This window comes from Typopeltis vanoorti, chromosome 11, assembly GCF_054136105.1.
Source record: "Typopeltis vanoorti isolate ZY-2024b chromosome 11, IOZ_Tvanoo_1.0, whole genome shotgun sequence".
NCBI lineage: Eukaryota > Metazoa > Arthropoda > Arachnida > Uropygi > Thelyphonidae > Typopeltis > Typopeltis vanoorti.
In genome coordinates, this window is record NC_143559.1 from 17,405,841 (window position 1) to 17,428,335 (window position 22,495).

The window sequence follows — 22,495 nt, forward strand, 5'->3', positions numbered from 1 at the left end:
ACAGTCTCGAGAAAAATCCTTATCATTACCTCCATCTCACCAGACACCTTTCAGTGAGACTCAACACAGAGAAACAGCATCACCGAACTATATGATGATAATACGTTCCAATCCAAACGGTGAGAAGAAGTACAAAGAAAATAGAAACGAAGGAAATTAGTAGTTTAAGTAACAGAAGACCCAAAGAAACTGAAGCCGTCTCATGTAATTAAGTCACAAAGGAGAAAAAAGGAAGAGAAGAGAGAAGCACCTCCTAAACATTATTAAAACTCTTAGATCACAGGTGGGGAAGTTGCAGCATTCATCCATAATGAAGACCAGACTAGGTATCAAAAATGCCTTCAGCATTTCGAGATCCACAGTGTGACATTTCTACCTATTCATCTGAACTAACAAAATGGAACATCGATATCTAATGCTATTTTTATAATGGTGAACATATTCTTAGGTTCTCAGCAAGTAAACGGGTTTAATTTCTTCTGGGATTTCATGTTTAAAAATGCAATTATCAAAATGAAGCCCATGACAAAGCCAATATTTTTACTGAACTGGCGAAACAAACTGAAGACCAATATTAAGAAGAACCAACCGCAAAATTGCAAGACTGAGCAATGCAATATCACACTGCGGAGATATAATTTGTCTCTTTATAATTTCTTATAAATTTTGGTAAACATCAATATATGTAATATAATATATTCATGTACAGAATCTATGTATATTATCTCTGTTCAAATTTTGCGCTTTTGCTGTGCATTTGGTTAAATATTTAACAGGCCTTATAAGTCTCTTATTAAAAATTGCCTGAAAAATTATAAAAACATTCTTATTCTAGTATAGCATGTTTTTATAATTTTTCAGGCAATTTGCGCTTGTGTATTATGTTGAAGTTCACGACTTAAACTGTCATGTAAAAAAAACTGGACCTGATTAATATCTAATGAAAAATCAATTGGGATGCAAAGGATTAATTTGCACGTACCCTTCTTTGTTATTTTTTTCCAATGTTCATAAAACTATTAAAACAACTTTTGAAGGAATACAATATTTGTGATGTTTGCGCTTGTTTATATGTATTATGAAGAAAATACACTCACTTCCACACTGGGCGCATATAATTTTTCTTCGTCTACAACTGTCGGCGGTTCTTTGGCCTCCTAATGGAAAAATATTTACTACCCCCCGACTAATTAACAATTAACACTCAGTGTGATCAGAACTAAAAAGCAGTTTAATTTTAGTGACAAAATTATAAACCTCTCATTTGTAATTTTGCTAACTTTTCCCCAAAACCTGTTAGAAGGATCTAACTTCTTTGATTTGCATTTCAAAGCACTCCAATTTCTGCTCGTTTAGAAAAAAAAGTATCAATAAAGTTTTTTGTGTTTATCTAACTCCTCATTTATCAAAGATGCTAAAGTATTCTTATATGTTATACTGACCTTCATAAGATATATTAATCTTTCGTTAGTAGAATGGTAACTGAAAAATGCACTCAAAATCTCAGGGGATGAAACACTACATCGTTTGCATTGAGCCTTATTCAACATCTAATCAAAGTAACATTGGATTATTCAACGTTACTTTCAAATATGGCAGATTAACGAACTTGCAGGGCATTCTCTTTCATCTCATAATTGGTAAATTAAAAAAAAACAAAAAAAACACACAGTATCAGTTAATTTCTGAAATTTAAATAATGTGTGTGTGTGTGCTAGATTCATTTAGAGTGACTACATAACATGATAATTTATTCGTATTATAATTTATAACCTACTTATTACATCGCGAAAAGAAATTTTAATTGTAAATCTCTAGATTGCTTAAAAATCTGATTTAGATTTGAAAAATAAAGCAAGAGAAAAAAACTGAGTATCACTCGATCCAGTTTGAACTACCTGTTTTATTTTATTTATTCTGAATAAAACACTGTCAATTTGGCTATCTGTGCCAGGGAAGAATCAATATTCTTGAAACATTTCCGCTTCTCATTCACGTTCTACACCACACTGTGCTATTTTTTTAAAATGAAATAACAATCTATTTTTTCCATCTTACTGTAAAAGCATTCAAAGTATAAACTGTGTACGTGTGCTCCGCCTACCGGAAGTTAGCCCTCGCGGACCTAGAGAGATAACTCGATCCGCCAGTATCATCAGAAAATCCGCGGCACCTGCAAAAGTTTCTCGACACCGCCCCTAAAACATAAAGAGCAACCTTCGCTATGTAGCTGATCGGCCGTCCTCCACAAACTACAACCAATAATTGAGAACGCCATAACCACATGACAGCCAATCAGAAGAGCGGTAATGCACTCAGACATACGAGTGACGATGTCGCTCATCACAGAGGATGGTGAAAAACGAGAGTGTGTAAACGAAGCCAAAATCCCCATCATCGCAAAGCGCAGTTGTACTCCCAAGGGAACAAGTGCACAAGTTCTGTGATAGCTTCTCGTACTCAATTCGGCTTAGCTATCTTCTGTATATTAACCGTGGTGTGTTGCTAATCCTGACTTCACTACAGACGAAAGAAACCTTCAGAGGTTCAAGGTTTTCTGCAAGTGATTCAATTATATCTGAAAACGGGGTCCTGACGGCTGGAGCACAGCGGGACATCCGCTGACGAGAGCCTCATGGGTAAGTTACTTAAACACTGTGCCGTAAGTGTTTCTAGTATCTACATATTTATTTTTCAGTCGAGATGAACTGTTAGATGGTTGTTCTCTTTAATTCACATTTAAATCTTTAATATATGTTTATCGGTAAGCGCAAAAGAGCAGGTAAATAAACAGCTACGATGTAATATGACCGAACGACTCTTAAACATGCTTAGCGGTGCAATGGAAATTGGCCAACATGTCCTTGTAAGTAATAATACGAAACAACGGAACGTATCGTAGAAAATAAAACCGCTCGAATTGACTTACTGTGGGTTTTAAGACCCTACCAAGCATCTTTAAATATGAACGATATAAAAAGTAGCAACAATTACGATTACTTTATATAACAGGGACACTTTCCTCATGAAATCCAAAAAAACATTATCACAGATTTCGTATTACAGTTCTATATATTAATTTTTAGCTTTCATTTTAAAATAAATCAATAAAATGTGGATTTCGTATTAAAAATATTATTATTATTATTATTATTATCTATTGTGTCATATTATAAGATCTCAAAACTCACGAGGAAGTGACCTAGGAACAAATAAAAAACTTTCGAACCTGATTTGGTAGGTTAGTACTCATACTAGCATCTCCCAAATCTGTATTTAGATTATGTGTCATTAAACACCCAGTTGCTTTCATCTAATCTTATTGAACTAGGCCTATAAATTCTCACTCTCTTCCAAGGTGGACGATTCTGGTTCTGTTTTCTAAACAAGTGGCGAGTGATAAGCACCAATGCGCCACAAAAGTGCATTGTTTTTATTGGTATTCAAGTGATATTTAAATTAAATTGGTATATAAGTGGTATTCAATATCACTGCAAATACCATATGAAAAAATTGTGAGAAAACTCAACTTTATTATAGTATATTATATTCTCAGACACACACACACAGTATTAACATAATGCTTAAAATTATAGTAATTTTTGCATACGTAAATAGACAGAATTAAAATAGCCCGAATCATTTTGCCAATAAAAAAAAAAAAATTCCACTACAGCGAAAAAAATATAATAAAATATATCCTTTGAAATCCTTTTACCATTAAAAAACATAATTACAGTGAACAGAAAATCCCCCCCCCCCAAAAAAAGAAAAGAAATGAGAAAAGAATAATTTAATCTAAGAATAATAGAACAACAAAAAAAACATCGCATCATAACGTATCTAAATGACCATTAATCATAGCCTTTGGCAGCATTTTATAAACTGTTTATACACAACAGTTTGCAAGTCTTCAGAGATGAATTTTTAAGTGTCACTATTTCAATCGTTTTCGTAAGAACTCGCACGATGCCTGTAGCAAACTTACGCTGCTCGAAGAGAACAATTCGATGATACTTTTGTAAAGATAACTGACAAGTGTGTCAAAATTCAGACCGCCGTTGTGAAACTTTAATCAGTATTTGGCTAATATACTGCAGACATAATTTCGTTTTGTTCTAATTCTTCCACAACAGATGGCCCGATTGCAACCAAAGTTGAAACGACTCTACAAAATTTAACAAGAGTAATAAATACCCAAGTTTATTATATTCTATCCAGCCAGTGCGGTATTATTAATATAAGTTCGAATGGTTTTGCGAAAACAGTATATTCGCGCGATTCATCTTAGCATAACATGTCCACGACTATCATGGGACCAAAGAGAAGGGAGGGGGGACAATAAGTTGAAATGGTGGCAGCCTTAACTTTGGAGCCACTGCTGTTGTAAATGATTAGTAACTGAAATATTAAGTATAAGAAATAAATGTCGATAAATTGTATTAAACATTTTTTAGCCAGCACTTTAGATTAAGGGAGTTGACTGAATTACATCTCCGAGATATAATGTAAAATGCAAATTTAAAAGAAAATATAATAACAGAAAAATCTCGAAACACCTGAGCATATGGAGAGTACGGAGTAAACTCAGAGGCCACCCCAAAATCTAATAACAAAATATGAAGTGTTTGCAAATAATGTGAAAGGTATTGCAGAAAGGGAAGGCTGTATGTGTGTGTGTGCGACAGAGAAAGAGAGAGAGAGAGATCTGTTGTTATAATTGTTGACTCATTAATAACACATCGATTTAAAAGTGTGCAGCTTACACTCAGATTTCTACGTACAACTATTCATTATAGTCCCATGAATTATCAGCAATACTACTTACTAAGCTTTAATTAATTTTTGGATTAAAATTGATAATTCATCTATCATATGACATTACGAAGCGTCATTTCTTACGTGATACGAGTTTGTGTGTGTGTGCGTGTGTGTGTGTGTGTGTGTGTGTGTGTGCGTGTGTGTGTGTGTGTGTGTGTGCGCGTGTGTGTGTGTGTTCTTCTGGCTGGTTTGCCTGTTTATCGAGTTGAAAAATCTTAGTCTCTTGAAAGAAAATCCCGACCATATCCGTACTTCATAGTTATACGTATTTTCATAGTTATACGAGTAAAATAACGTATGAAAAGTTGGAACACAAACATCAATCAATAGGCGAAGCATTTTCGAATGAGTGTAGATGGATAAATAAGGAGACTGAAGATATTTCAAATGAGGTATGACTTTGGGGATAAAAGGAATATGTGATAGTATTATATAAAGAATTCCTAATTGGAAATTCATGACTAAAGTGTTGTTGTTGGACAAAGGCAACAAAATGGTCAATAAGCAAGATGTGTAGTCGGAAAATAGTTGATGTCCATTGCCATTGAAGGATCTATAAAACTGTTCAATCCAGCAGACATGCGATAGATGTCCAAGTAATATCTCGAGGTAACTGCACTCAGCAACACAACAGATTGGACCGCACTATCAGTTGCATTTTCACTCGCTGAGTGCCTCCGTAGGGTAGTGGCAAGAACAATACGACATTTGCTCCACGGATGGAAAGTCCTACGTTCGAATCTTGTGTAGCATTTTATAAAGGAAGGAAAGTTTCAAGTGAAGAAAAATTAGCCCGAAGTGATCGTTTTTCACCTTTCAAAGTAAACAAACTAGAAGAACACTAATATTTAACAGATATAACTGAATGGGCTTGTAACCGTAATTGCTTCGACCATAATTCCAGCAAGTCCCAATTTCTTGCTCGTTTAGGTTATATAAAAGAGTAGGTGACAAACCGCACACTACTTTTAGCGACAAACAGAAAAATTGTCTTAGTGACAAAAGAACACTATCTCATACAGATATGGTAAGGATTTTCTTTCAAAAGGCTAAGAATTTTGAAACTCGATAAACAGGCAAACCAGCCAGAAGAAAACACATACACAACCAATTAACAAACAGAATATACTCCTATAGCCTTAGCTGCTTCAGAATTTAAAAAATAATAATAATAACTATCGAAATTTGTCACTTCAAGAGTGAACAAAAATCTAAAAAAGCTAATAGAGATCACACTGTGAATGCACAACTTGATTGTGCACTTTGCAAAAAGAGGTAAGAGCAGTGCACTGCCTCGTTTAAGAACAGGTTCGTGAATGCGACATTTCAATTTTTATTTCATTTTATGTGATCCCAACCCCGAAAAGTTTTAAACTTATAATATATTAGTACCGTGGTAGGCTAATATTATTTTTGTATTTTTTATTATTTATGAGTACAATAGTAAATGCACACAGGCGATACATGAATTATGGAGGAATGTAATAAAGTCTGACATAAGCTTGTCCACAGTAGGCTTTTACTAAGCATAGCGACTTGTTGGTAAAACAATGAGTTTTACTGAGCTACAGGAGGGTTCTCTACGAATAAACGAAGGTACACTTTTGGAGCTACAGTCCAGCGAGCTCTTCAACATGAAGTGCCTGATTCTAACAGTGAATGAGAGATTCTGGGGTTCATAATAGCAGTAAGGTAGAGATAGTAAGGTACATTATTGTCCTAAGCGATAACCTGAATCTCATAAAGGTGTCACACAGTATATGACTTGCATTGCAACAGGTATGATCCATTCGCTGTTTTACAGGCAAATTTCAGTACACAGGACATTGTAGAAACTATCTAGTGTTTATGGCACAGATGAAACAGAACTGAAGCAATTCCACGTCACCTCATATGCAGGTCACCTTTTCAAGTTTGCGTAAAACATCCAGTAAATGATATTACGCTGGTCCTTTAATTTTTCTGTTCAACAGCTGTATGTAAACAATTAACGAATAAAGAATAACTGGGACAAGTGAATACAACGTAATTAATTTGTCCTTTTTTTCTTTCTTAATCCTCCTCTTCTACCATTTACAGTGTCGAGGTTTCTTATTCTTGCAACCGTAACCGCCTCGAGGATAAGGTGGTTGGCCCTGCCTCCTAGTGTGTCCTATGTCTGTAGATGCGCATGTTCACGGGGCCGGTTTGCCTGTTCTGGGGGAGGGAAAATCCGAGTTTCTGGGCGAAAAAACCCCCTACCTCCTTATGAGACCGGCTAACTCACCTTTAGGTTCGATTTGGTTGGAATGACCTGGGTTCGATTCACGTCACCGACGTGAATCGAACACAGGTCATTCCGACCAAATTGCTTCGTCTATAGCGACTGAGTTACGGAGAAGATGGATGAGACGCCTGCACATTGCCAGGATTACAATATTTAACATCATCAAGAAGGAAGCAGGGGAGCCGTGCGTAGCTCGCTGGCACTGGTACCCATCACAACTTCTAAAATGTTCTTAGGTTCGAATCAAACTGACACTACAAACTTGCTGATCGCCTTTCGCATTCAACTGGTGAGCGTTAAAAAAATTGGCGTGTACTACTAAACACTGTAGTAATCTTGTGATGGAAATCACAAGATTACTACAGTGTGGCGAGTGGTTCAGAATATCCAAGTTGGAGGATCGTAACCATTCGTGCGTACGGCGGGCAGTGTGGTACGGTGTTATCGCGAAGCATGATAACGTCTTCACGCAATAACCAATGGGTTTTGCAATTAATGGCACGCAGCTGATCCGCAGTGTTACAGTATCGTTCGGCGTTCAATTATCACATCGGTTAAGAAGTCCTTCACAGTAAACAATCAGTGGTTTTTACCAAGTGAATTACGAAGGAGGTATGCTGTTATGATCTTCTTTGCTAATGGTGTTGTCTTGAATTTATTTAAGGAGGGAAGATCGGTGCGGGCAAGACATTCCTGCCAATGAGGTACCCTTAACATGAAGAAACGTTCCTCACGTCACTGACGGGAATCGAATTCAGGTCTTTTCAACCAAAGGGCTTCGTCTATAATACTGAGCTACGGAGAAGATAGATGTGACGCCTGCAAACTGCCAGGATTGCAATACTTAACATCATCAAGAAGGAACCCCATTTTGTCCTCTTCCAAATGTCGTATAATACTAGTGAAGTCATCTCGCTGTTGTAAGAGGAAAGAGCGAATGCAGACACTTATTCACTAATTCAGTACCTCTCCCCCACAAATGATTTTTCATTTAATATTATTACACTGATTCTAATGAAGTCAGAGACTCATCGAGAGAAAGAGAGAGAAGTGTATACCGGTTTCATACAGTTTATAAGAAGTATACATTATATCACATCACATCACATCAGGCACTGAGTGGCCAAGTTATTAGGAACACCTTCCCATTTAGGAAAATGGAGAAGTGTTGCTAATAAAGTTGCCACTCTGTGTATATACATTACATCATATAAGAAATGTGTATGTATATGTGACAAACGTCTTTAATCTCATCCTCCCATCACCTCTTTGGTCTTAATGTAGCTCTTTTTCCATCTCTGGGATATCAATCAGATATCTGTCATACAGAAGGTTAATCTCATTCACACGCTTAGCATTCACAGCATAATCAGGCAATGCATTCTACTCACCCACCACTCTCCACTTAAAAAATACTCCTCACATTCTCATTCACCACTTCCTTGAGCAATTTCGAAAGATATACAGCAAGAAATGGCCTCTAGTTCTTACTACTTCCTTTTGTTTCCTATCTGTAAAATCTGTCTCGTATCCATCCGGTAAATACGTCTCGATCATATCAACAGCTAAAACAGCTTAATGGTCTCGATCATATCAATCTTTCGCCTTCTGCTAGCCGAACTCTGTATATTGCATGAGGTCAATCTTCATAGCTAACATTCCATAGTCCTGAAATAATTTTTGTCAACTGTCTTTGCACACTTCCCAAAGTATCTTCAACCTCTCCAAATCCCGGTGACCAGATTTAAGTACAATAGTCTAGATATGGCCTGATCAGGGCCGGAACCACTACCATTTTATCTCTACTGATTAACATCCTTCTTCTTAATACTGCAGAAATCTTCTTAGTTGAGTTCACTACCTTTGCAACATTCCCTTAAATTATAAATTTAGATCAACCATGACTCCAAGATCCTGAGCTTCCACCAAGAGGTGCTGTTACCTTATTTTCTCAAAGAGTTCGTGTTTTCAGAAGATAAGGAATATATGCATGCACGCGCGCGCGCACACACACACACACACACACACACACACACACACACACACACACACACACACACACACACACACACACAAACACGGTATTAGGGTTAATAATGGTCCCCCACCTTCTGTCCCAATCCCAGCTTAAGGAAGGCATATGGATTTACGACAGGAGTAAATTTTGCGCTGCTAATTTATAGCACACTGGTAGATAATAATTCAAACACTTACTTTAAGAAGGCTGGACATCTCCCCACACACACTATGTCGTATATATATTTGGCATCTTCCAGTGACTCTGTTATATACCACTCTGTTAAGAAGCTTAGCGCGAAGCTCATTACGATTCCTAATGAAAATCTCATTAGGGCTTAATGGTCAAAAGGGTTATTCACAGGGTTTGTCCAAAAAGATAGGGTATCACTTACACTGCATGAGGAAGTGTGTGCGTGGGGGGGGGGGGTAGAAACCGGAACCTCTACTCTGCTGGAGACCAAAGATGGCATCACCACTTCAGGTCTCTAATCAGGTGGGTGACTGCATTTCTCTGGGCAGTGAGAATCACCTACCACCTAGAAGATTAAGGAAGTCAGTACAGACAAACGCAGTCTACTTTGTAACAGCATTCTTGTGTAACGTCCCCAGAATGCTGTTACACAAGAATTCTTCACTAATGGCACCATTCTTAATCACCACATGGACACGTTCTGAATAGACACGTTCTCAGTATTGTAATGCACATAAATGCATTATCCGATCGCTGCTAATATATATACTAAGATCACTCGAATAAACAAATCAGTGCCGGTATTAGCATACGCATATGATATTAACATTATGTCAAGAACCAAACACAAAGCGGAGGAAACATATTTGAAATTTAAAAAAAAATTACAGTCTCAGTTAACTGATTCTGCTGTCATTGATTTTTTTGTTGTTATTGTTGATTAATTTTTTTCCCTATCTCGTATGTTAATTTTTTTCGAACGCTGTAAGTTATTCACTACTCCGTTATTGACATGTAATTATCACAAAATATTTTAAAAGGTTTGAGTTTATTTTTAATTTTCATTTCGGGAAACCAAAATTTGATGTTCCACAACATCAAATGTTGCACAAAATTTGGTGTTGTTGAACATCAAATTTTGCTAAAAGCTATCAACCTGGTGTATACGACATTGAGTTCACTGCTACCTCCTCACTGAATGAAGAAACTCAGGTTTATGAAGAGGAGGTATTAGAGCTGTTGCACAAACTGAATAAGAATTCAGTAATATGGAGTGATGGTATGTCAGAACGGGTGCTAGAAGAGTGTTCAGCTGAACGGGCTATTCCTTTGACCAGGCTATATAATTTGAGTATCACAACAGCGAAGACTCCGCATGGATTACCATACATCCTTTCCGCAGGAGTGGAAAGGATGTATGGTAATCCCATTGCACAAGCGTGGTGGTGCAAAGACCGATGTATCCAACTATCAACCAATCAGCATCTCAGGAGTGCTGGTGAAGATTTTTGAAAAAATAAATTGGTTAGTGGGTCGCATTCAGAAATGGGTTGACAGTGAATCTCTACTTTGCAATGAACATCATGGATTTACTAAAGGAAGGTCATGTTTTAGCAACTTGTTTACATTCTATAATCATTTTGTCATTGAACTAGACAAGGGGAATGGATAAAACATTATACTTTTGGATTTTGACAGAATACCGCATGAAAGACTGTTGCATAAATTGGAGAATATGGGTTTGGATTATAAAATATTAGCGTAGATAAGAGGGTGGCTGACTGATAGATATCAAAAGGTGGTATACGGGGAAAGTGAGTATGCAAGATTGAAGATAACTAGTGGTGTACCACAAGGATCAGTCCTTGGTCCACTGTTATTCAATCTGTACATTAATGACATTGGAAAGAATGTGACAGGCGATATACAGCTATTTCCTGATGATGCAAAGATAGATACTGTAATCAGGAATGCTGCTGATATGCAATACTTGTAGAATGATTTGAATAAGCTGGAATTGTGGGCATGGGAAAATGAATACCAGTTCAACATCAGTAAATATAAAGTCATGCACTTTGGCGTGATTAGATATCCAATGTCGTATTATATTGGTGGGATTATGCTAAAAGAAACAGATCTGGCTAAGCTCTTGGAGTGTAGTATATAGCAAGTTGAAGTTATTCAGAGGTCATGTAGCAAAGATAGAAAATACAACTCAAAAGATAGCTGCAATACTGAAACGAACTATCACAGTAAAGATAAGGATGTCGTTTCGCCTCTTTACAAGGTCTTGATAAGACCTCACTTGAACTACTGTGCTCAAGTCTGGTCTTCTAGTTTCCGTTGTGATTCTGATATATTGGAGAGAGTGCAAAGGAGAGTGTTGAAATGATATTTGGATTGAGAAATACTGATTATGAAGACGGATTCAGAATTTATAGACTGCAGACACCAGCAAACAAGAGAAATAGCGGTGATGAGACTTACAAACTTCTGAAAGGGTCATACTGGATTGCAGTTGATGGAATTTTTCAGTTTATGGGAGAGTCGGGAAAGGAAAAGAAGGCATCCTTGGATCATAGAGTGGTGAGTGATTGGAATGATTGCCATTGGATGTTGTGTGTGTGCAAGCAATGTGAATGAATTCATAAACAAGTATGATAGCTCGTTTGTATGTATGACAAGTATGATTGGCTGCCTCCAACGATGTCTGTCTAAAACCTTACTTCTCCAGTTTTGTAATATGATGTTGCTATCTTGACAAAATCGTATCTATCCGTTTGTTCTTGGTTTTTCACTTCGTCTGTTACCAAGAATTTTACTCTTTATAGTCTTCTTAAGGCTACTTGTCATTTTCCATACAGAAAAATCGATATTGTACGTTCTTTATAGAGTGGATATAACTCATAGTTGTATCTAATCCTCCAGATACCATTATCATTCGCTGGGTACTAAATATTTTTCTAAAGATTCTCCTTTCAAAAGCTGAAATTAAATTACCTAACCTTTTATATTCTGTGAAGATTATGCGACATTCGCGGAGTAGTGAATAACTTCCAGTTTGAGGATATTCTCAATAAAAATGGCCATGCGTATTAGATTAGGAATATTTAGTTTTATCCACCCTATAGTTTTCGATCACAAAATACTAAACCAAGAATTTCTACCCTAATGTTGTCAGTCATTACTGGTTAGTGAAGACTTAACTGAAGAGTTTAAAACATCACTTTCTAGAATTCAACTCAAGTTTAAAACTGCAACTTTCAAAATATCAAAGCACGTTCTTCTAGATTTTTGCAAAAGCAACTGCTTCTATCCAACATTCTTAACCTACCATATATGATAGATTTTACTGCATCATCACCAACAAAAAAAGCAAATTTCCTGGATTTGTATAATTTTTCTTTAAATGCATGCAAAGGTGATCTTGGTAAATATCTCCAAACCATTCTGCCATTTCAAATTCTCAAAAAAAAAAAATGAAAATGAAACCAGAAGAATCTCGTCCAAATAAGATATAGAAAAGTCTCCTGGTATTGATGAAATTTTTCCGACTGTTCTGAAGGTTTGCGTTTCATAGTTGACTCCTGTTCTGTGTTGCTTTTTATGCCCTTTTATCCTCTTATTCCTCTAGTATCTCACAGTCTGTAAAGTAGCCTAAGAACAACCCAATCTTAACAGGGAAACAGATCCTTACCATCAAACTACCGCTCTCATTTCTATCTCACCTTAATTCTTTCTAAAGATGGAGAGAAACATCAACACTCAACTTCTACGCATCAGCTAATATACGAATCATTCCTTGCTCAACTAATATACGAATCAGAGTATGGATTACGCCCTAGTCGAGCAACAAGGGATCTTCTTATGTCATCGATCTCTAGATAAATACCATAGAAAGTTTGGGTGAATCTTAACCCCTTAACATACAAAGACGTCTGTGACACGTCTTTTGTTTATTGCATCAAAATTGATTTTGAATTTTGGTTTCACATATAAATACAACCGAGTATAGACGCTAGACAATCTTATGCCTATCCTATTTCCTTTCAGCCGAGAAAAGTTGCCAACGTCGTGTATCGGCTATTTCGTTTGAGTTTGCACAAATTCATCATTATTTTTCAAATAATGAAGAATTTGATTCAGAAAATCACCCTCGCCCAAAACTTGGCAGAAAAACGACCGCTTTCTGATTCTTAATTGGTACGTTAAGGGGTTAAGTGGTTGTTCTTGATATCTTCGAGGCGTTTAACTTAGTCTGACACAAGGATCTATTAAGCTCCCATCATTTGATATCTCGTGACTTCTGAAACTGAGTTGCTAGCTTTCTGGATGGAAGGGTGATGGTAAACAGTAACTTATCATCCTACCATTTCAATTTCAACTCTAGCAAAACACAGTTTGTCTTGTTCACACAAAAATCCGTTTTCAGTCTTACTTTTGACAACATCCAGACGTTTGTCTAGAGAAGAAGATTTCATTTCTTAGGATTCTCTGTAATGTGCTCCAAGAGAGGCTTTAGGCCTCTCTTGGCATAAACGCATTAGCGACTTCCTCCTCAGCCTCAAAAAAAAAAATAATAATAATAATAATCAAATAAATAAATAAAAATGAAAATAAAAAACATAAGATTTCTCTTTCGCTCATGGTGTTACTTTACCTCCTAACAGAAGCCTCCGTAGCTCAGTCGGTATAGACGAAACTCAGGTTTTCATCCCTCAAAACAGGCAATCCGGTCCCGTGAACATAGATCTACAGACATAGAATACTTCAAGGAATGATGGCAGCTTGCAGTGGTCCCCGGCTAGGAAGTAGTAACTTCTGAACAATACTGCACCTCGGATCCAAATGCCAATACTGGTATCCTGGATACTCTCTAAACAGCTATTAACTACAAATCTTCTATACAACTGAATACTCTTCTCGCATTTGGGATGGTGCCTCTAAAGGCTTCCTAAAAATACGTGCCAATACAGTAAAGAGTAATTAGGTTGATTAATGATCTATCTTTCAACAATTCGCTCCCATCCAATTTACACAGGCGCTTAATTTTTGATGCATGCATCTTCTATAAATATCCCCATGATAGCTGTTCATTTAAACTAGCGTATACTTTCTCTACTCTCAACTAAATCTATAGAAACACGTGCAGCAGCTACTGAACAGTAGAAAATGTTTATTCCTCCTACTTCATTCCTTGTGCTGTCCTGTCGAACATCCTCCCCTCTTATATATTTTCCAAGGAATACATTATACAGGTTTTCAAATCAAACGTAAAGATTTTTTTAACTCTCTGCCCATCCACAGTACCCATGTTTTATATGTTGACCAACCAAGCTATCTTGCATGGGGTCAACATAAAAAAAAAAGTTGATTAACAGAGACAATCATAAGATGTCAAATATACATATAAGCACATACAATAACCCTAATATTGAATTCGCATATGAGATTCATTACACAATCTTGATTATTTGGTTTATCTAAAAAAGCGATATGGCATCACTTCCATAGCGCAGACGGAAGCGGATATGCCTTTATTTGGAGAGGCATGGATTTGAATTCTATCTAAACCGCGAGAAACTCTTACAAACTATTCACTAAAGGTAAGTTACCTGGTCTCGTACAGATGTGATAGGTTCATTTTTGAATTCCATTCAAAAAACATGCTCAAATTGTCCACATCCATCCTCTATCAACTTACGTTGCCCTATAAATCATTACCAAGCACCATCATGAAATCCTATCACTTAGGTGAGTGTGTTTATTTAATTATTCAAAACGAATATTTGGCTGTTTTGGAAGACACATCAACTTTAAAACATAAATAAATTTTATATCTTAATTTCTGCACCTTTTTTTTTTAAAACAACTTGCAAACACAACTAAAGAAATAAATTAAGCTAAAGAAAGTTAAAATATCGACGAAAAAACATTTTGATATATAAACGGGAAAATAATAATTTACAGAAAGAAAGAACAAGAAACTTAAGTTTGTGTTCGTCAATCTTTTCTTGCTCTTATTTTTCATGCTATTTCCTACAAGTCTAGAGCAATGAAAAAAAGTAAAAAAAAAAAGTAGATAATAAAATCACAGGTGGTTTTCAAAATCAAGCTATGATAAAGGATTCCAGAAAATCTGGTAAGGTTAATTTGTTTTTTTTTTTTACTTAATGCCTCTTTTGGTCTGAATTACTTTATTTGGTCTTAACGTTGCTTAACTTTTACACTGGAATTAATCAACATTAAGATCAGTGCGGAAATACGGAATCATGGGGAGAATTAATACAACGAGGTGTTTATATATATATATATATATATATATATATATATATATATATATATATATATGTTACGGTCCACGAGAAACCGGTTTATATTAATCGGTTTATATTAATAATTACCGGCTATTATTAATACAAACCAAATAACGGAGTTAAAGTAAATAATTTACGAGAATTAATCACAGGAACCGGTAATTATTAATACTTTCCAACTATTGATGGTAAATGTAATAATTTCAATACGCTAAGTTTGGGGGAGGGTGCGGAAGTACCACGTGACACCCGGCTTTGGAAATTTGTTTCTGTTGGTTTTTGATGTACACTTAAAGCCACGTTGAACATTGTGAACAATTAATCTAATTATGCGTTGATTAAATGAAAACTCGTGCAATTTCACATAACACGTTTTTTTATTCTTTTTTTTTTGTCGAAAGCGCTAATGAAGAAGCGTTACAGATACTTCTTCATAATGGATTTGTTTTTAGGTAGATAACCATAATTGACAAGTTCGTTAATTGTCAGCTGGACATGTGTTCATAATTTTGTGAGCCCGCTCTATCGATTGGCTGTTTTCATTATGAAATTCTGCGTATGGTTTTCAGAGAAAATTACATATGACTCCCGGCTTCATCTCCCTCCCCCTGGAAGAAGCTTAGTACTGATTACTACGTTAATGGGAGAGGTTGCTTTTTCTTATTTACGTCAGTCGCTAGTAAGTGCGTACATTTCTCCACATTTTCACTGATTTTACGTACCCATAAGCATAATGGGAGATTTAGAAATAATGAGAACACGATTTAGCGACCAAGTTAATATGTTGAGATCGAAAAATTTCATTTAATTACATCTCATAAAAAATTACATCGCCTAAAAATCTCATAAAATTACATTTAAATCAGTTATCAATCACTGGATTAATGAAATCTTGTAGCATATTGTAGTTTCCTCAGGCTAACATCATTAAATTAATTTGTGCTGATTTTCATTGACATGTCCCATTCTGATCACCAAAAATTTATAATATTATTTTAATATTAGACTTTTTCTCCTGTGTGCTGGTAGTTTTCCTCTCCTTTTGTACATCCTAGAGATCGCTTTGTAGGCTGGAGGTGGATGAATCGCTATCTGTTGCGTCACAAACACCTTCAATAAGAGATTTTTTAACACCAAAATTAAACAGTCCCTTGTCTCTTATTCATATTAAAATTTAAATCTGTAGGCCTATTACTTTTAAAAAATCACGGCACTACGGTTTCGAAACAAGCACTTTCACCCTACAATACGAACTTGCGAAAAAAGTATTCAGTATTAATTACTAATTATATGAAGAGCCAAAGGCTTCAGTATTACTAGATTTGATTCAGTTCAAATTTTCAAAATCATTCATTCATTCAAAAATTCTCTTCATTATTCTTATTCAAAGTGCTATTTTTTTTTATCTGAATCCCACCAACGAAAAACTGCAAACCTATCGTACAGTAAGACAGTAGCTCTTGAGAAAACAAACACGTCTACTTCAAGCAAATGCAAGCTTCCTGCTTTACTGAGCGGACTTTCGGGAAGGAAAAAATTACTGCCGCCTCCATAGTATGAGACTGGCTAATTGACATTAAAGGTATTCGAATATGGGTATTTCCAACAAAAGGGCTTCATTGATGACCACTGGGAGATTGCATAAATCCTACACAAAACAAGAAACCACGGCTAAGATGAAAGAGTGAATGTCAGGGGAATGGAAAACACGGAGTGATGAATTTTGGTTCCTAATTTCTCATTATTCATGCAGAACGGGGAACAAGGGGATGGCAGCAAAAGCATGAACTGATATTCCCATCATGCATGACCAGGACGATGCAATGGGAGCGATGGCAGCAGAGAGATGGTCTGGGACATGTTTTAGCAGCATTCTTCAGGTCCCTTGATAGGAAAGCAACAGCTGAACGATGTTATTGATCACGTACACACATATTCGTGTTGATAATTTATGCAGCACATGATGAACACTTTCAACAGGATCACAGAACGTTTACAGAACAGAAACATGGTAATGATTTATTGAGAGACTGAAGTACCTCAGTTTCACTGAGCATCTTTAGGATGCGGTTATAAAAATCTCAGGAAGGATATTTTCGGAATCTCGTAGAGTCGATGTTCGACTTATCAAGGAGGCTCTGGAGAGCGAGTTGGTTCAGTATGCTATTACGTTGATATCTCTAATAAATTTGCCATTTGGTGTACAACAGTGTCGAATCTTCGACACTACTGTACATTGAGAGGCAAGTTTATTACGATGGAATGATGGACTTTTTTATACGAAAATTTTGTGTTAAATTTTCGAATTTTGAGAATCGAGACTTGATGGTTTGCTCCAAAATGCATGCAATGCGTAGATGATAAAAATAATTACTCATAAATGCCTTAATTTGAAGATAAATTGTCAGTATGTGATATTAATAAATATGCGTTCATTAAGCACACAGATAGCGTTAATATTTTATGATCGCTATACACAAAAAAGTCACACGATGAACAATGGAGAGGGGGGAAGCTTTTCCCCCTTCTTTGTATTTTGTAACAGCATATCATGTATTCTAGTGGACCGAACGGAGTACTCATTCAACTCTCCTAGTAACATCTCAGTTTTCCCACAACCACCCAGAAGTGAAGAACGGTGTTTCGTATCAGTTTAGCATAGCTGTTCCAATCACCCTCTACAAATAAAACAATATTTCATAATAATTATTTTTAAAGTATTGTTATGAAATATTTAGATAGTTCACACTAGTAAATATCGCTTACATTGCATTAAATAAAAATCACGTAACCTTTAAAGCCTAAATAAATATTCGACTTTAAAACATCATCATCATCATCAAATTCTGGATATGCATCCTCAAGGGGGGGGGGGGGGGTCAGTATAATTATGATAGTACCACATGAAAAAGTTACACAATACTAACTTCCTATCAACAATTTTTCTCCAAATCAATCTTTTACCTGTCAAGACTCAACATTATAAGATATTATATTTCTGTCCTTAAAGGCGCTTTTTACTGTATCAATCCACCTATATCTTGGTCTTCATATGGGTCTTTTTCCTGCCAACCTGACAGATAACACTTGTTTTGCTAATCTTTCCTCTCCCATTCTGTTTAAGTTTTTAATATGATATTGCCATTGATGCCATTTGTTCATGCCCCTAATATTTCTCAGGACTCTCATATCAGAGATCTCCAGTCTTTCAGTCAGTTACAAACAAAGACTTTAAAACATTTGAATTTTTATCAACAGGAGAAAAAAAAAATACTTCAGCTATAATACTTCGAATTGTGAATATATATCTATATGAAACGCGCGCACACACACACACACACACACACCTCTGTAAGCTTCACGCATCACAATCAGTCATTGCACAACTGTTGTAAGTAACCCTTTCCCAAAATTTCTTGTTTAATATCGTCGAATATACATCCTCAATGTGTTTTAAGACGATGCTCACCAGCCAGCGTGGTACGAAGGATTGTTAAAAAGTTTCCAACTAAGGACAGACTGGAATTTAATTCCAGCGACGTATGAAAAATATGATTCTGATTTTTTCCGAAGTTGAAATTTTCCCGCTGTTACAAAGGTAAGAGAGAGAAGAAATTCACACCAACAATGTTCAAAATATTCAGTTTCTAAACAGTTATTCTATTGCGCGTTTTATCGAAAAACGTTATGATTCGGTTATTCAAGTTATATAATGGATAAACGACCATGTTCGGGGTGATATTTCGATGAATTTGTCCACACATTTTTTCAGATGAGTAATTGAGAGGGTGGAAAGTTGAACATTAGACCTAATACTGCATCTTCTTTAGCATGGACATTACAGCTGAAGGATAATTTTTTTTTTTGGAAAATATTTCTGTTCTTCAAGAGCTTTTCCTTCGTAGGCCACAGCGAAAGCCGCTGTCAAACTGAAACCGCCGCAGTGCCATCACCACCTTACAACTACGGTACCAGAGTTCACAACGAACACGCCGTAACCAACCAACACGCACGTGCGAGGTTAAAGTGTGTCAGCATTTCTTTGCTGCGAGCGCCGGATGCAGGTGATGGAGGTCGTAGCCTCGCTGTGAAAGGGACTCATTAAAAGTTTCGTTGCTTGGCTGTCTGATGAGGACATTCCGTACACAGGTTAATTCGTATATATATCATTGTATCGCTGAACGATTTATGATCAATACCTGGATCAAAATAACACTTGCTATGGAAAAATGTGACTTTGCTGAATGGAATTATTAGTGGGTGTGCTTGTGATTCAAAATAATAATCGTCTATTCCTGCCATTATTCTGTCCATAACTCTTTAATTTTCATCGCAATAAATAAAATATCCTACACTTAATGTGATGTGCCCACGTCTACAAGGTAGTTTCGTTATACTGTTCGTAAACAAATATTTTATACGAGTTGATTACTCAACAATTTCAAGTTATTCATTATCAAATGCTCCTGTCATAAGGATAATCCACTTTTTTCCCCTTTTGAGGGGGAATTATTAAGAGACCACAAAGCTTCATTTCAAGAAAAATTGCGTTGAAAAAAAAAAAAAAAAAAAAAAAAAGAAGGAAAACTAGTTTCCAATACACTTTTTCAAAACAGCCAGTGCGTAGCTGTATTTTCTGGCAACTGCTTTCCACTATTTTTGGAACGTTAATTATGTTCACTTGTTCGTGACTGAAGTTGAACAGTGAACCAATGGTGGAATTTAGAGAAAACTCAGAAAGGGATGGGAGAATATTGTTCCTTTCTTTTAGTGTTGCACGGTGATCAGCATTCGTTTTTGAAATTATGGACTTTACATTTTATGGGTTTTAGCTTACTGTGTGTAATGTAACTCAGCTTGTCCTTTTATACTTGTATATACTCCAGATCATGATCTTAATATGAAGATCGAAACGTCCGGAAATTAAAAGAGTTATTTATAACACAGTTGTAAAGTCCATAATTTCCAAAAAGAATATTGTTCCCTTTCACTACTACTGAAAGAAGAAGCATTGACGAACTTCACTTAATTTTTTAGAAATTATGTGATGCTTAACCAAGCTAGGATAAACTAAGGTTAATTTTTTTTAACAAAAAAACTATAATCTATTCTCTCATGGCTATACTGCTTTTGCTTTTCTTTCTTCATTTTTTACTAGGAATTCAATAATTTCAGTAGAACGAATGATAGCTGGATGTCACACATCGGTTGGGTTCGGCGTTTACGGAAATTATACAAAAACAGTGGAAAAAAAAAACGGCCATTTTTGTGTTATAGTGATGGGAGTGAATCAATGAGAGATAAGGTTACTGAATAGGTTTTAAATGATGTATTTTTAAGAGCTTCTGTGATTTTTAAAGAATCATTAGAGGAATCCATGACTTAGAACTACACAATATTATGCTACGCATATTATGTCGACCTACATACAGCACATTACAGCTTTGAAACGATGTGTCTACACACATCGTTTCAAAGATAGATAGAGCAACAGAGATTACTTCAAAGCTGTGCTGATATTTCACACCACAGGCAAATTTGCTCACGTTGAAGACACCGCTGGGTGTATTAAGATGTTACATAATGCAGAAAATGGGAGAATTCATATCATCCGTGGCCGAGCCATAACCTATATAATGCTACTTTGAAAATGAAACGATATTGGAGTGCCACCAGTAGACACTAGACCTTAATCATATTTTGTGTAACATTTCATATTCCTATACAAAGATATTCAAAACGATAATAAAAATCATTTTAATAACTCTAATGAGAAATATTAAAATTTTACAGAAAAAAAAACTAAAATTATTCAAAAATCTGCGTACAGTTTTTGAATATAGTTCAGTTTCGCTTCAAACCCAACTTGCTGCTGTTTAGTAGCTGAACTATAAAATTATCAGTTAAACAGGAGGGTGATTCCACACCTACTATTGGATTCCAACCCACACCTGTTGGTTAAAGAGCAGCAACGCTATCCACTCAACCACGAAGGCTGTCTCGTCACCCCTTTCCTAGGACTGCATAAAAGAGAGCGCTTATCGTGGTCGACTGAATTACAATTGGCAGCAAGGCGTCTTATGAACTTCTTTTTACATGCTGCTAATTTCACTACTGTTACCATCTATGAAGCTAAAAACTATCTAGTGGCACAAAGTCTAAACTGTAACTTTCATCACTGATTTCACACTGCGTAGTATCACACATTCAAAAGCTTTTTGCACCCTAAAAGTGCTCTTACACGATCACAAATTTAAAATCTTCATATGAGAAAATTGGTTAACGCTCATAAAACGTTTGTTTTCTGTCAACTACTAGTGGAAGGTTATATAATCTTGGAATCATTATTTATAGTGTTGCCTAGCCTGTACAGCTAAAGCATTTTGACATTTTCAAGAAAAAAAAATCAGAATTCTGAATCTGCCTTCGCAGTTTTATCATATAGGAGCACTCCAGAACTGATTAAGACCTCTCTACCATCTAAAGGAGTAAAAAGAAGTACTATTTTTAATTATTAAAATATTAAATTTTTAAATCACCAGATGTTGCTAGTACTCACTTGCTATTGGGTATATATCACTACCGGCCTATCCTAGGGCACTGCCTTCTGATAAAAGCACAGTAGAAAATGTTTATTAATTTTATGTAATGCAGATTATAGAAATGATAGGAAATAACCCAATATTTATCTATCACCACACTTTTGTTTTGCTGTCAAAGGAGTGTGCAGACGTGAGGACGCACATTCTCAAAACTATTCCAACGAAGTAATATTGTCCGAATCCTTTACGGAACACATTTCATATTCGATTTCTTTATATTATCAGTAAGGAAAAGTAATATGTGAATATTCATGTCAACAGGGGCAGATGGGAAGAGTAGAGAGAGAGAGAGAGAGAGAAATTGTTATATTATTAGGTTTGAGATCTCTCCATGTGCAACGTTGTGCCAAAAGGACTCACTCTTTTTGAAGATACAGAGTACAAAGTTTCACACTTTGGTAATCTTGTAGAAATATGATTCTGGTAATGAGCATTAACAGCGTTAAGAAGCATGGCTTAATATAAAAATCAATGAAAGAACTAATTAATGTAATTTTAC

The 22,495-nt window shown here is 35.9% G+C and overlaps 1 protein-coding gene across 1 annotated transcript in view; it reads left to right on the forward strand.

Annotated features, from left to right (window-relative positions):
• Positions 1–2,483: 2,483 nt before the first annotated feature.
• Positions 2,484–22,495, forward strand: part of LOC150101335 (paired box protein Pax-1-like) — a 121,627-nt gene continuing 101,615 nt past the window's right edge. The window contains exon 1 of the mRNA XM_090400772.1: positions 2,484–2,639. Within this exon, the coding sequence (XP_090256898.1) occupies positions 2,636–2,639 (4 nt within the window). The 5' untranslated portion in view covers positions 2,484–2,635. The remainder of the gene's footprint in view (positions 2,640–22,495) is intronic.